Source organism: Leptonychotes weddellii, chromosome 6 (genome assembly GCF_054177405.1).
Source record: "Leptonychotes weddellii isolate Sample4059 chromosome 6, ASM5417740v2, whole genome shotgun sequence".
In the NCBI taxonomy this organism is placed as follows: domain Eukaryota; kingdom Metazoa; phylum Chordata; class Mammalia; order Carnivora; family Phocidae; genus Leptonychotes; species Leptonychotes weddellii.
The window spans coordinates 31,469,344-31,485,789 of record NC_138374.1 but is presented as its reverse complement, the minus strand read 5'-3'; the positions used below and the strand labels follow the sequence as shown (position 1 = coordinate 31,485,789).

General features: G+C 36.6%; 1 protein-coding gene across 1 annotated transcript; it reads left to right on the top strand.

The window, feature by feature from the left end:
- The first annotated feature begins 1,143 nt into the window (after positions 1-1,143).
- Positions 1,144-15,644, top strand: MARCHF5 (membrane associated ring-CH-type finger 5). Its single transcript, XM_081823839.1, has 5 exons — positions 1,144-1,547; positions 6,355-6,485; positions 11,495-11,678; positions 11,798-11,964; positions 12,746-15,644. Exons 1-5 carry the CDS (start codon positions 1,532-1,534, stop codon positions 12,860-12,862), a joined length of 615 nt encoding a protein of 204 aa, XP_081679965.1. The 5' UTR covers positions 1,144-1,531; the 3' UTR covers positions 12,863-15,644.
- Positions 15,645-16,446: the final 802 nt, after the last annotated feature.

Below are 16,446 nucleotides of genomic sequence, written 5' to 3'. Positions count from 1 at the left end.
ACATGTATCTGTTAAGTTTGTACCATACTGTTGTATGTATGCTAAAGTTTGCCTTAAAGTTTTTCAGTTGTTGGGGTGCCTGTGTGGCCCAGTCAGTTAAGTGGCTGACTCTTGGTTTCAGTTTCAGCTCAGATCGTGATCTCAGGGTCATGGGATCGAGACCCACAAGGGGCTCAGCGTGGAGTCTGCTTAAGAGTCTCTCTCCCTCTCCCTCTCCCCCTGGTGCGCACTCTCTCTCTCTCTAATAAATAAATCTTATTTTTAAAAAAAGAGCCTTGTACTTACCTCTTTAAAAAAAAAAGTTTCTCAGTTGTTTAATGTGTATTTATTGGTTATCCTTAACTAGATTGGAGGCTCCTTGGAGGCAGAGGCTGGTGTGTTAAATTTTATTTACATTTATTTTAATGTAAAGTAAAATGCTGTGTGTACAGTAGGTGCTTAATAGGTACTTAGTAGTTGACCTTATAGCCCACAGATATTCTATGAGCTATTCTAGTCTTATAAGGTAAATTTAAGCTTTCCTTTGGCACAAACTATGTAATAAAGAATTACTATGATGATCTTTAATTACTGTTCATGGTAATACATTATATATACACGGAGGAATGGTACTCATCTACTTTGACTCTGGATCTTTTATTCCTCAGGGTTTTTTTTGTTTTGTTTTGAGGGCTTTGGGTCAATTATCTAAAAAATTGCCCAACAATATATCCTTTCTTCTCTATTTATAATTTAATGTCTAACTTCTTGTTACTAAGCAAAGTAATTTATAGCCTGAGTTTGCAGAATATTTATTCTTAAATAAAATTGGTAAAATCTCAGCCTACAAGCTGAGCAATCAAAGATGACATTTACATAAGCTTGTCTGAGGCTCTTCAACCTGGCCTCTGAAGTCTAGTGTTTAAAGTAGTGATGAATGCTAGAGAAAGAGTTAAAACTCTTTACTGTCCCATCAGGATTTCCACATACTTTTAACTTTTGAGTTGGTTGTTGTGATATTATTTCATGTCTTCAATAAAATCCACATTTGTTGGCTTGGAACCATATACTTTTTTTTTTTTTTTTTTTTAAGTAATCTCTACACCTAATGTGGGGCTCAAACCCACAACCCCGAGATCAGGAGTTACACACTCGACTGACTAAGCCAGCCAGGTGCCCACGTTAAAGGTCCTTTTTTTAACAATGGATTGAGTCAAATACTTGCCACGGAGTGCTACAGCTAGGTCCTCTGCCATTATATTCTAATGTCCTGCGGAACAGGCCAAAGTACCCCACTGTACTGCCACGTGCCATGTGCTAAGATAGCTGTGGCCTACAGAGTCCCTGAGAGTGATGCCAATCATCATCAAAAGCATTTTTTTAAGCACCTATCTGTACATGGTTCTATCCTAGGCACTGTACAAAACGAGTTAAACAGACTTGGCCCTTGCCCCCGGGGAATTTTCAATCTAAGATGATGCTGACATGGACAGACATAAGGATATTGAGACAACTGAACAAACATTGAACAAGAACATAAAGTACTAACATTATGCACAAGCAAAGGGGTAAGTGCATTTTGTGGGATAGTATTAAAGGAAGCCCATGGGACATGAACAGGGTGGGGTAGAGCAATTAGTCAACCTCTATCAGGCTAGATTAGTTTTCATTGGGAAGTCTGGATTTTCATACAGACTTAAAGTAGGGACAGGACATTCCAGAAATAGAACACAACAAAAAGAAGATTTGGAGCAAAGAAAGAAACTTAGAACTATATTGTTGGACTCTTCATGACATCCAAAATTATGATTCTGGATGGTTCTGAATCTGAAAGTGGGGTTGATGTTTCGGCTTATCAGGTTGGCATTAAAGTTGGGTCTAGATCAAAACTAGTTCAGTGCAGAGCAAAAAGCAAACCAAAAAAAACCTGGAAACTTGCATAGCTTTTGCAAACAGTCTGTTTTGCTTATTAAACTCTTTTATAAACCATTGGCCACTTAACAGAAAACTTCACTGGAGCTGTTACCGTCTTAGAAACTTATACAAGGTTGTCTTGTGAAGCACCTATTTTTGCTCATTAAATTGTGTTCTGTGTTAGAAAATGTAGCACTTTGGCAACATATAGAAATTATTTCTTAAGAATTGGTGAGAGGGTTTTTTATTTGTTTTTTAAGGATACTTTCTATCCCAGAGAAAGGTCGTAGGAATTCTGGTTGTTACTGTAAGCAGTGGCCATAGATGTTGAGCCCTAAATATTACCTGCCCTTCAGTCATTAATTTCTTATCTTCCAAGATGTGCCTTTAACACCATGCATACATAAATTTTAATTTAAATCACAGCTGCAACAAATCTACTTGCTCAGTGTCTGCCAGATAAAACTGATTACTTCTTTTTCAGTAGACACAAGACTTAGGAGTTTCCCCAATAATTCTCAGCTCACTGTTTGATGTCATTCACATCTGAAATGTGAAAATTTGAATTTACCCAGAGTATTAGGGTGTATTTTCTTTACAAAAGCTTCTTTATTGTACAAAAGAATTCACAATAGATTTTCTTTTAATTGCAAGCTTCCCTAGTGCCCTTCAAATTATTGGGTTTTCAAAACTTACATTTATACAGAGCTTCTTCAATTGCCATCCATTGTGTAAATATAGTACATTGAAAATGTAAGTGGTGAACCCCACTGAGACATTAAAAATTCAATAATGCCTTTTTAAAATATTGAAGCCGTTTTATGCCCTTAGGTATCTGACTTGTGTGATGTGCACTTATTCATACTTCCTCCTCCTCATTAGAATTGGCGTTTTATAGGTCTAGTCTTGTCTTTCCTCGCTTTCCATAACTCTTTCTGCTGTAGTACAACAGTAAGAAGAATCTAGTAACTTGCTATTTTTCTTTTGACCCCAAGTCATGGGATAGTAGCACATAGTAAGCTTCCTAATAGGAAGAGTATGATATAGGGACTGCCATCCAGAGAAATTCAGTGATTGTTTTAACTCACTAAATAGCTTGCCTAAATAATCTTTAGCTCTAAGAAATACCTCCCCTGGATGGCAGTTTATTCTCATGGTATGTTTACTACTAAACATTTATCTTTTCTTTTAAGTATTAAATTGTTCTTGGACTAGTCTATCTGGAAGAGCCTGGAGAGGTTTAGGCAATATAAAGACAGAAGTCTAGACAAAACTATTTCAGAAAAACTGGAAATAGGGACTATAAAATACAGCCAGTGTCTTCATTTAATCTAGCACATCTTTTGTATATGATTCAAGGAATGAGTAGAAAATTTCCAAAAGTGTACAGGTTTTTTGTTTTTGCTTGCACAAAAAGAATTCACACCCATTGATTCAGGAAGAAAACTGAAATTGAGCTCGTTATATTAGAACCATCTGAGATCTTGAAAGGAAAAACAATTCAAACATCTCTAGATTACCCATGTTCATGATAGATAAGTGGTAGTGATGGTTTTTTTAGGAATTGTATTGCTTCACTCCATCAGTAGATAGTTCTAAGTACCCTGTTGAGAGAGGAAGAAGGTACATTGGAAGCATGTAAAATACCTTCTTTCCTTACCAATTTTTTTTTTTTAAAGATTTTATTTATCCATTCATGAGAGACAGAGAGAGAGAGAGGCAGAGGGAGAAGCAGGCTCCCAAGGAGCAGGGAGCCCGATGCAGGACTCGATCCCAGGACCCTGAGATCATGACCTGAGCCGAAGGCAGACGCTTAACCATCTGAGCCACCCAGGCACCCTCCTTACCAATTTTTATTCTGACTGGGTAGAAAATAGTCCTATAGTTAACTTGGGCTGGGTACAGAATAGTGAAAAAGACCTAGAGATTTTCATATCATAGTTTTAAATAAGTACCTCAGTAGAGAATTCAGCAAATATTTGAGAATCATAGGAACTTGGGATTCATCAATAAGCAAAACAAAAACATTTTTCCCTTTGGAGCTTATGTTCTAGTTCAAAAGTCAGCAGACTTTTTCTGTTAAAACCAGAGAGTAAATATTTTAGGCTTTGCATGTGACCATGTTCCATACAAAACTTTATTTACAAAAGCAAGCAGCCAGCTGGATTTGGTCCGTGGCCCATAGTTTCCCAGCCATATTCTTGTAGGTAGAAACAGAATGAGTAAATTAGAGTATGTTAGGTGATAAGTGCTTTGGGAAAAAGAAAAATAGTGCAGAGTAATTAAATAGGGAGTATCATGAGGTAGAAGTTGGCAGGGTGAGTCTCACTGAGGTCAAGAAGAGGAGGAACCAAGAAAGACTGAAAAGTTAATGACTGGTGATGGAAAGAAAACCAAGAGATGGTGATGTCCTAGAAATATAATGAAGAACCATATATTGGGAAGAGGAAGGGAACATCTGTGTCAGATGTTGCTGCTAGGCCAAATAGGAGGAAGGCTGAGATTACACCATTAAATATATCTAATTTTAGGTTGTTAGTGACCATTATGAGCAGTTTTGGTGGAGAGAATTGAAGGAGAGTGAAAACAGGTAAGTCTTTTGAGGAATTTTGTTGTAAGGGAAGCAAAGATAGAACAGTGAGGGAAGAAGGATCAAGAGAAGAATTCGGGTTTTTTTAAGATAGAAGAAATAATGACATGTCTGATGGAAATAATCCAGTAAAGAGTAGAGAGGAAATGATGTGGGAGACAGTTGGTGGAGCTGTGGCTTTGAGTTGGCAAGGGAATGGGATCTGGTGTGTAAGTGGAGGGATTAACTTCAGATAGGTGTGATGTTGGTAGGTGGGTACATGTGCCATGGAGAGTCTGGACTTGTGGCTTCAATTTTCTGATTAAAGAATTATCAGTAGAGAATATGAAAGTTGAAGTGTGGAGGTTTCATAAATACGTATCTATGGTTTTTTACTGTTAGTACCAGCATTTGAGGGATCTTTGGAGACTCACTAAAATGACTTTTATTTTACCCTCTGAGGGAGTTTTAAACTTAACCTAGCAAATTTGTATATTTTTAGGATTAAACCCTACATTATGAGATTGAATAATGATGCATGTAATGCCTGTGGTACAGCACATGGAAGAAGTGCTGTGCTAACTATTATCAGAGGACATAGTTAGTAAATACGCTAAATGGAAATCATAGGTCCTTTGACATCCCTCCTAATGTTCTTTCTACTTCACAGCGTGGTCTTTCTTTATACAGTGACTACTGATACTATTGGCTGCAGCGATTAGGGGCTCCATAGATGGAGGCTTGTTCTTACGTGTTTTAATTATTTTATCATATTGCTCTGTTAATTTCTTTTTACAGTAAAAATAGTTTTTGTATATGGCATCCTCCTATAGATTGTAACCCCCCAGAAGGTAGGTAATAATTTTTACACATTTCCAAGAAAATGTCTCAAGTAATAGTTTGTATGTAGAGGATATTCAACGAATACGGTAATTAGTAAATCAAGGTTTCATAGTTCTGTGACTGAACTTAGATACTCAGTTCTTTAGGACTTGCTCTAATTCAGGCCTAAGACCCTTCCACTATTCTGGAAAATTCTGGAGCTAAATTATATTGGACTTAAGCAATTAGAAAACTTCCAAATACAGCTATTCTAAATACCTTCCAAAGGAAGGTAGTAGCCAGATTTCACAGTAAGCATACAATAATAGAAATATAATTGGGACATACAACTGTTGGAATGCCATAAAAACTGGCATTGTAATCATTAAAAGAAGTTTGTTAAATGGGTATTATATGTAAGTGATGAACGACTAAATTCTACTCCTGAAACTAATAGTACATTATATGTTAGCTAACTGGAATTTACACACAAACTTGAGAAAAAAAGAAAATTTTTTTGAGAGAATAATACTCAACTATTCCATATTGAAAATCAAAATAAAATAGATTGACTTCATATAACTACGAGAACATAGCCTTGGTTACCTTCACATACTGCACCAAGGAAGTAATGAGTGAAGTCAAAGAAGTGATATTTTTACCAAGTACTAGAGAATCTAATTGTGGGCAGGAACTGTTTGGGAAGAGCAAGCTGAAATGGCCATTTCATTCTGTAGTAGCCAGTGTGAATAAAAGAATTGAGAGAATATATTTTCTTCATAAGAAGCAGCTGTGTTCGAGCCTTTAATCTTAGGTTTACTGATAAAGATATAAAATTTGAAGAGGCTATTTCCTAGAATTTAGGAAGTAAAACTTAGTTATTTATGCAGACAACTGAGAAATTCTAAATTTATTTAAATCTTAGGTTCCCATCACACTTATAATAGTTATCTCTAAAGCATCAGAACATCCAACTTCATAAAAATATTTAGATCAATGGAAAATATTGAATAAGTCATTTTTTAAAAATCTGTCTTGTATTGAAACATTACTTTCTTTTTTTATTATAGGTCCAGTTGTTTACGTCTTGGATCTTGCAGATAGACTGATCTCAAAAGCTTGTCCATTTGCTGCAGCGGGAATAATGGTTGGCTCTATCTACTGGACAGCTGTGACTTATGGAGCAGTGACAGTGATGCAGGTTCTCTATTTTACTCTGTTCAATGATAATTTTTATGTGAAGATCTATTAAATAGATTTCTGTTAGAGTTTTCAAAATTACTACTATTCTTTTGAACAAGTAATAACCTTCTCGTGGCTTAAAAATAAGAAATATATAAGAAACTATCTAGTGAAAAGTCATCTTACTCCTGCTCATTTGCGCAGGTTCCCCCTCACTTCTCCAGGTAGCCACTATTATTAGTTATATAATACATTCTTCTAGACTTTCTTTGTGCATGTGCAAGAAAAAATAAATTTGTTCTCCCACACACACATACCTTTTTTCCTCTTAAAGGAAGCAGAGTAGAACTGTACCCCCCCCTTTTTTTTTTTTTTTTTGCAAACAGTGAACCTTGGAGATCTTTTCATATAAGTATGTAGACCTCTTCATAGCATTCTATGTGTGGAATTAGAACAACTTACTAACCAATCTGTTGTTGATTAGACAATTAGTTGCTTCCTGTTTTTTGCTACCATCAGTAACTGTTAAGATTATTAGACTTAAATTTCAAGATTTAGTCCCAGACCCTTGACTCCTCTTTATACTTCTTCTTTAAAGATTTCCAGCTATCATCTCTGTACTTTTTGGGCTTACATCTATGTCTTTGCCCTAATCTGTCCTCAAATCCAGTCCTACAGTCACAGTTCGACTCTTCTTAAATGACCTCTTGTGATTTCACAGTCAGTATTATTGAAATCAGATTAGTCTTTTCCTCAGTTTGAAACCTAAATTTATTCCCCATTATAATTTTTCTATACCTTTGATCGCTGCTATTATTTTCCCATCTACTCAGTCTGTATCCCACATTCTTAGGACTACCTTTAGCTCTTTCTACTTCAGAGACCTAGATCGGTCCACTGACCCAAATCCAAGCAGTATTAATTTTTATACGTCTTCTATCTGTAGCTTCTTTTCCACAGTCTTAACCACCTGATTTCTTGTCACTCCCCCATCATACCTGTGGGCTAAAGGAGCCTCTTGATTGGTTTCTCTTAATTTATCCTCTTCTATCAGTCCATCCTTCTAAATCAGTCTTCCTAAAATAATACCTTCAACATCTACTTCAAGCTCACCATCTCCTCTGCCTTAAGTAGTGCTTTACCAATGCAGCACTTAGATTGGGTGTTTCATAAATAACTCAGTAATAGTTAACACACTATATAATATTCTAGAAATTGCACATAACCTGTCTGTGCTGGGTCCATAGCAAATGGCATTTCTGGTTGCTTCATTAATAGTCATGGTGGGACATACATTGCAAGGCTTCTTCATGAAGTGTTGATGACACCAAAATCTGGATATAGTCACTAGAATGAATTGCAAAATGAATTTCATCATTTGTCATGAGTGTAATGGGTAAAGATTAAGAACCACTGACTTGAAAAAGATTCCATTTCTTTAACCTGATTTGTTACACAGGGTGCTTCACAGTCTCATTTCATTCTACTTTGAGGCCTATTGGGCTGTCTCCTCCAACCCATCCTTATGCTGTTTAGTTTTTTACCCTCCCTGCCTCATACCTGTCCTTCCACTATTCTTTTCCCACTTACTTCTCCATGAATCAGTTTTAGGTTCAATCCCTGTTAGTTGTGAGGAATTTGAATGAGACCTTCTGCCTACGTTTTTATTGAAAAGACAACATAATAGGTAACTTTTTTTCCCAGCATTGGGCTAAACACCTTTCCAGCAGTGGTATATTTAATCCTCGTAACAGTCTTGTGATCTAAATACTATCAGTTATTCCTAGTTTATAGATTTGGCGAGTTTACATGTCCACTACCACACAGCAAGAAAGACCCCCTACCCCTGTCCCTAATCTGGGACTCCTTAGGTGAAACCTGGTTCCAAAGACAGTGGGAACATTTTACCCTGGAACAATAGGACCTTAATGTCCAGCCTAGTTCCACTTTTGCCTCTAGTGTAAAGATAACCCCCATAAGCATTGTCCATTCTTAACTCTTATACTATCCTTAATTATCCTTAATTCTGACTAAGAAAGCCTACTAGTTCACCACTGTTTCATTCTCCCATTTAAAAGTAAGTTCCTAAAACGAAGTGCTTTATAACATCAGGCCTAAGTTAAAACCCTTAGCCTTTCAGCATTGGTGAACTCCTGGATATTGAAGATCTAGCTTTTAGCTCTTAAGCAGAAAAACAAACCTTTATCTAAAACTACAATTCCTAGGCCTTTATTTTATACACAGATAACAAATTCTTGCAGAAGACATTCTGTAGTTCCTGAATCTCACCCCAAAATTGAAGTCTTAAAAATGATCTTTTTAATCTTGGGGCATAAAACCAGAATGTACATGACCATACACAATTTGCTGGATTTGTATTGACCAAAGTTCAATCAGCCCCATTGCTTAATTCAGCTTTCATATTCTGCCCTTGAGTCTGACTACAGTAGCAGGTGGTAAACTACAGTTGTTGTACTATTCTGTTTCCTTTGCAGCATTTATATTTGCTGCTTGTTTGATTTGATTTGATTGTATCTCACCTCCAAAAGACATCTATTTAGCTTATCGTTTTATCCCCAACACCTAGGCCTGTGTTTGGCACAGTGTTCAGTTGAATTCACGCATAGTGAGCCCAGCTTGAGTACAAAGCATCTATCTCCACTTTAGATATAACAAGTGGGACAGTGGGTCTCTTGCTCATTGTTTGTCCTATTTATCTTCTTTTTTGTTTTCTCATTCTTAGACACCAGGTTGTAAGGTTTTTACTGCCACCCATGAGGAATAAACTTTCCCTTACTGTAGTCTCTACCTGAATATCACTCGGCTTTGTATTTCTGAACCCCAAATTCTAAAAAGAATAGTATAACCCAACAGGAACTTTTGAAATTTCTGAATTTATTTACTAATACTTCAAGAATATTTAAATCACATTTAGTTGTAACTTTATAAGTGATCATAATAAAATGATATAAAAATAGAATGTCCTGAAAAGGCGTAGGTAAAGACACAATCTCTGGGCTGATCCACTTTTGCCACTAGTGTGGGATTAAGGTTTATGAAATACAGTGGACCCTTGAACAACATGGGGTTTAGGGGCACTGATAACCCCCCTCATGCAGTAGAGAATCCATGGATAACTTTTGATTCCCCCAAAACTTAACTACTAATGGCCTGCTGTGACCAGAAACCTTACTGATAACGTAAAGTCAACTAACACACATTTTTGTATATGTACCATGTGCTGTATTCTTATAGTAAAGCAAGCTAGAGAAAAGCAAATGTTATTAAGGAAATCATAAGGAAGAGAAAATAACAGTACTGTACAGTATCTATCACTGTATATATAAGTGGACCAGTACAGTTCAAACCCGTGTTGTTCAAGGGTCAACTGTTTGTGAACCAGACTATTTCACTTAAGGGCAACTCAGAACAATCATCCTTCACATACAAGGTGTCAGGTTTCTCTGTGGAGACACAGAAGAATATCAGTACCTGTACCATGGTTTTTGGCCACTTGGAAGAGGTTAGCCTCCTGCCCTTTAATATTATGTTGTATTTAGGGACGTTAATGAAGTACAAGCCTGGACTATATCCCTAGCTCAGATTTTAAAAGCATCCATTTTGGCTCTCCCCACATACTTATAAGATAGTTTTACCTGGATTGAGTGTGTTGTCTAGAGTTTCAGTTTGCTCTGACCATTCTCAGCTTTACCTCATTTCACATCTCCTTATAGTAGTCCACCTAAAAAAAATCTGCTATGGTAGTTGACATAAAGAGCATCTCATTTTTTAAAAAAACCCATTTACTTTTTCATGAGCTTGTTTTCCTCAGTGTCCCTGGCAACTTTTAGTTGTCCCTACCTTCTTTCTTCCCTTTCCTCCTTGCCTGCCCTTCCTTTCACCTCTTCCCTATCAAAGATAAACAGGGTTCTTCCCAATTCTTTCTTCCTGGTTTACTCCTCAAGTGTGATCAGAAAAACTATATGGAGTCTTTATAGTAGTATCCTCCTAGCAAGCTGTCCTCACAGTGTGATACCTGGGTGGGGGTATAAGCCCAAGATTTGGAAATAGTCTCCTCCTGTCATAACTGCCAAGAATAATGACTCAGAGAAATAGGTTTAATTTGGAAGCCATTGAGACTTTGGCTAAAGGGAAGATCATTTGAGACTTTTGAAAGAGAATTTTCAGGGAAGATCTCTAATTAAAAGTAAGAAACTCACCAATAAAATGGAGATGCTGAGAGAAGCATAAGACCAAGATTGATTGAGTAAAAAGGATTTTCCTGGGAGGGGAAGTATGGAGATTCACAAATAAGAATTAATCATGTCCTTCTTGCCCTCTGGGATCTAATCCAATTGAGAAATAGCCCTAAGACCCAGATAAGAAGGGAAGGTTGTTTTAGCTTCATTACCCCATTGACAGGACACCCTAGGGTTCCTAGACTGGAAAAATGACTGGAACCTATAGCAAAAACTACTACAGTAGACCTTGGAATTGCATTTTAGCTGAGTTAGGTGTGTAGAACAGGCATTTAGCCAGCCAGAAAAATCACTCTATCCCAGTCACAACTGAGTATGGAGAAAGAACCAAAGAGAAGTGAGCTTTCAGGCTATCTCCTGAAGGCTGGTCCCGCCCCTTGGCTAGCTGTGCTTACCCTAGTAGGAAGAGCAGGAAAAGAGACGCTCTGCCGGAGTACAAATAGGACTTAAAATTGTAGTCCAGTCTAATCAAATCAAATCAGAGGAATTAAAGAACCAGAAGTCCCCTCCCCTCTGCTGAATTGTAATCAGTGTGGGTCATTTTTAAAGCTTTTATTCCAATATAATATGAAATAGCTTAGGAGCTTTTCTTCCCCTGAATGAGAGACACTTAAAGTCAGGACTGATAGCTTTCCAGCTTATTTTTTAAAACTTTTTTTTTTCTGTATTCTTTTGAAATTTAGCATTTCCTCTAAAATGAATTCAGTTCATGCATGCAACCCTTCATTAGATAAGGAAATGATTCTAGCAAATGCTGTCTGTTTCACAGGTTGTAGGCCATAAAGAAGGTCTGGATGTTATGGAGAGAGCTGATCCTTTATTCCTTTTAATTGGACTTCCTACTATTCCTGTCATGCTGATATTAGGCAAGATGATACGCTGGGAAGACTACGTGCTTAGACTATGGCGCAAATACTCGAATAAACTACAGATTTTGAACAGTATATTTCCAGGTAAGGCCCTGGAAAAATTGTGGCTATCAATTAATTTTGTGGAAGAATCTTAGTATGCGTAGATATTTTAGTTATTCTGATTTATTAGCACTAATACCCTGCATTTTCTTTTTCTCTAGGCATTGGTTGTCCTGTTCCTCGAATTCCAGCTGAGGCTAATCCTTTAGCAGATCACGTCTCTGCCACCCGAATTTTGTGTGGAGCCCTTGTCTTTCCTACTATTGCGACAATAGTTGGTAAACTGATGTTCAGTAGTGTTAACTCTAATTTACAAAGGACAATCTTGGTAAGATGGTTTTAATATTACTTTTTTTTCAAGTGACTATACAAAAGAGAATGAACTGTATATTTGTTCAGAAAGAACCCCAATGGGACTATATAAATATTCATTTTGCGGCTCCTGTGCCTTAAGGTTCTATTTGATCCCTACTTGTTATCCAATAGCAAGAAAGAGAGGAGGATCCCTTACATTACTCCTGGCCTTCCGGAACAATGCTGTGGGTGATTTCTCTCCTAGAATAGGCATGAATTTTCCACCCATCCCTCTTGCCAACAAGATTATGGTGAAGAGTTTCTGCTCTAGGGTCAGACTGCCTGATTCATATCCTATCACAGAAATTGCTTTGATGAAATCAAATTTCTTGACTTCTCTGTGCCTGTAAAATATAGATCTTATTGGTAGCTATATCAGGATTACTGGGAGGATTAAATGAGACAATTCATTTGAAGTGCTAGCACATAGTCAACCCTTGTGTTGATGTCATTATTATTCTCACTTCCCCTCTCTGATGGCAGCCTGCACATGTGTCCAGGCCTTCTCCCTGTTGTATCCGAATGGACATAGAGCTCAGTGGAGAGATTACTCAATAGGAGAACAGGGAAGGTGTCTCTTATAGGTGTAGTGTCTCCGCCTGTCTCACCCCCTGGTAGAAAAAAGAACTGTTTCTTTTGCATTCATCTGAATTAGCAGCAATGGCTGTGTCTTTTGTGCTCTAAGTAAAATTATTTTTATTATTATGTTTCTCTAAATCTGCATTATAAAAAGCTAATTTTCCTTTTTATTTTAGGGTGGAATTGCTTTTGTTGCCATAAAAGGAGCATTCAAGGTTTACTTCAAACAACAGCAATATTTACGTCAGGCACACCGCAAAATTCTAAATTATCCAGAGCAAGAAGAAGCATAAAACTGTGACTTCTAGTTGTTCTGCAGTCCTCTCATCCTTATGAATCTGTTGTGTTGTTCTGATTCCATCATTAATGCACAGTAGTGGAGACTTATGATAAGCTGCTGCTCATATTTTTAAGAAATATAATAAAGCACTTAGGGCAGGGGAAATCCTCTCAGTAATCACGGAACCTAAGGTTGTGATTTGTTTTCATTGTTTTGTATGTACTTCTTTTATGGCAGTCATCTGAACCATTATCTTAGCATGGTAAACCTGGGTTTTGTTCATATTTTCTCCGGATAGAAATGTAAAGATCAAACTGTGCAAATATTTAAAAATGCACATGCTGTTTTATTCAAATGCCTCTTTTGTACATGTTCATGTTCAGTGTTTTCATAGAATCAGCAACTCAGTGAAGGTACTATGAGGATTTTTCTCACTGGCATAATTTGATTACATGCTAAACAGGAGTATATGTTAATATGAGGAAATGTAAATTAGTTATAAAAAAATAACAAACCAAAAATGTATGTAAACATTCAAATGATTATCTGAACAAATGCGATTTTGTTGTGTTTTTCTTAACCCATGTGACGTCCTCCAAAATGTGTAGGATAAAAATTCACAGGGCTTCCAAATCACTTTTTCACTATTAAATTTTATTTATATAATGTTGACATCTCATAGTTCATAATGTAATTTTGACTCATGCAGTCATAATTACTGTGTGTGTGTGTGTGTTTGTGTGTGTGTGTAAGAGCAGGAGAGAGTCATCAGGACCTTCAATCACTGGAGTAAGGTTTTTAAATCCATATTTCTAGAAATTAGAGCTGCCAGTTTCTAGTAGCTTGAGCACAGAGGAAGATTTGCAAAAAAATCAATGAAGTTATTTTACTCTTCTCTTTCATTGATTCAGTTATTCAGGTGTTTGTTGATCACCTCCTATTTGCCCAGGCATTATACAAAGTGCTGTGGGATACAGTGGTGAACACGACAGACTTGGTTCCTGCTTTTATGCAGTTTACCGTCTAGTTTCAACAGATAGAAAACCAGCAGTGAGTAAACCAAGGTGAGGCCTTGAGCTCTTTGTTTCTATACCAGTCAGTGAGGAGATAATTATGAAAACAAGAAGTCTTGAGTAAATATTGAGGTTTTTGGCTTAAGTCAATCTATTATTAAAACCAGTACTAATGTTTTTAGATTTTAATTGCTTGTCACATTGATGAGGCTAGCACCTTAATCACTGTTTAACTAGTTTTATGTTCATTTTTAAAAAGCAATTATTTATTTTAAGCCATTTTTAATAGTGGCCCTTTTAATGTTGTTCAGCGATCTGAATGGTCTCACAGTTATTTTCATTAATTAAAGTTAAATTTTTAAAAGATAGTTCCAAAAACCCTATTTATTTTCTTGTTCGCAGTGTCTAATGCATGACAATAATAAACATTTCCATTACTGATAAGTGGCCACTTCTCTTTAGGAGTGTAGCAAATATAGATTGAGCTATGTTAGATTGCAATAATGTATGTTAACTTTAGTAATTTAAGACTGGTACCTTTCTATAGTATGAATGTCTTAATTCTGTTACAAAGTTTATGTGAATGGCTGTTGAACATTCAGAGTTGTAATTATTTGGGGAGGAAGGGAATATTTGACAGTGAGCCTTATTAAGAACACTGCTACAGTTCTGAAGGGGAAATATAAAATCTATGATTATATATAAAAATAACTTAGATTATATAGCTGTAATTATAAAATATATTGGCTTTTCTTTAATTTCAATATAAAAAGACATAGTAGATATTTCCTGCATAATTTTGTTATATAGAACAGCTTTTAGGCAACCTTTAATAAAATTATACAAGCACACCATTCCCTAGTTACTACTTTGATGCCCAAGATGGGGGGAGTAGCTGTTTGCGTCTATTGGCATCAGGGCTCATGAGGCCCGGGGAAACCACTCTAATCCTTTGGGGGTAGCAGGGAGGGGTTTCTAGTGCTGTGGGGAAGGAATTGCAAGCGCCTGGGAACCAGATTGTCCTCTAGCCCTGGAATTGAACACTTTTAAATCCAAAAAACCTTAGCTCAGAAAGTACTGTGTACCAGTCTTTAGAAAGGGGGTCTGTACCACCATGAACAACAAAAGAGCATGGGCTAAAGTTGATGGACCTGGGTTCCAATCCTGATTCTGCTTTTAATAACTGGATGTATGACCTGACCAAGTGGCTTTCTCTCAGCTGCAGTTTTCATCATCTCTGAAATGCAAGTAATACTTCTATTTCGGAAGACCATTTCTAGGATTAACTGAGAAATTACAGGAACAGAGGCACTTTAGGCTTGAGACAACCCCTATAAAGCAGTAGCTGTTTCTTAATTGTTAGTCTGTTCATGCTCTAGGAAAAGGAACGAAGAGGTAAGAGAATGGTGTTAGGGAACAGATTAAAGGGATGGTGTAGACTTTTGGGATGGGTGGGTATATTTTGTGTTCTCCAGTTTATTTTCACATTGCTTTACTGTGTTATTTCCATAAACTTTAATGTTTTAAACCTCTTTTATAAAATTCAGTGACAACTAGTAGAATTCTCTCCTTTGCAGAAGTTAACATCTCCAAAGTGGCTGAAAATATTGTTCATCATTACATGATTATCAAATGACTGTGAAGAATATAAAATTAAACTTAGTGACTTAATTAGTCACTGCCTTGCTAACTGTGCTGTAATTTTTTTAAACGTCTTGTTTTTAATATAGCAAACTATCTCAATACTGGCTGGATTAGGTTAAATAAAGAATTTTTATGTTCTCTAGGTGTACTTTGTCTGTTGAACAACTCCCAAAACATAATTTTTTTAAATCCTAGTTATCAAGATACTAGTGAGATTTTTCTTTTAGTAAAACTCTGACATTTTAAAAAAACTGAAGAGGAATTGTCTTAATACAAGCAGGGTGGCCTAAATTCCAACTACATTCTGATTTTTTAAATGTATACCCCCTCAGCCACTTGGACTATGACTAGATAACCACACACAAGATCTGTGGGTGGTCTCATGCTATAGGGTATCTTAAAGTATATTCACATGGGTTAGGAACACATTAAAAAAGTTGCTTCCTCTGAGATGCAAAGAATTTAAGTTTCTGAAGATTAGAATCTTCTAGAATGAGTACATCAAATAAAGACCCATCCGTGGGGATTTTTTTTTTCTAGTTTATTTCATTACCCCCATCTGAGAGACTAGCAGAGGAGAAGTGGCATAGAGTCAGAGTATCCTAGATGAATATTCTAATATTTATAGGGCAAGTTACTTTATCTCTCAGACCCTTAGTTTCCTCATCAATAAAATGAAGATTATAAAACCTATCTCCCTGGTTGTTATGAGAATTAAGTGAGGAAACATTCTACAACAGTTTTGATATACAGAAAACTAAATCTGTGCCAATTTAAGTAGACGTTTGTTTGCCCATAGCCTTCCTTTGGTCCCCTGGGATCTCAGGGTTGCCTCTTCTCTGCTACCTGCCACCCCATACACCCACGAGAAATGGTAGAGCGATAAAATGTCTTATTTAACTGTCTTCCTGGAACAAAGATTCTGAGCAAAGGGAAGAGA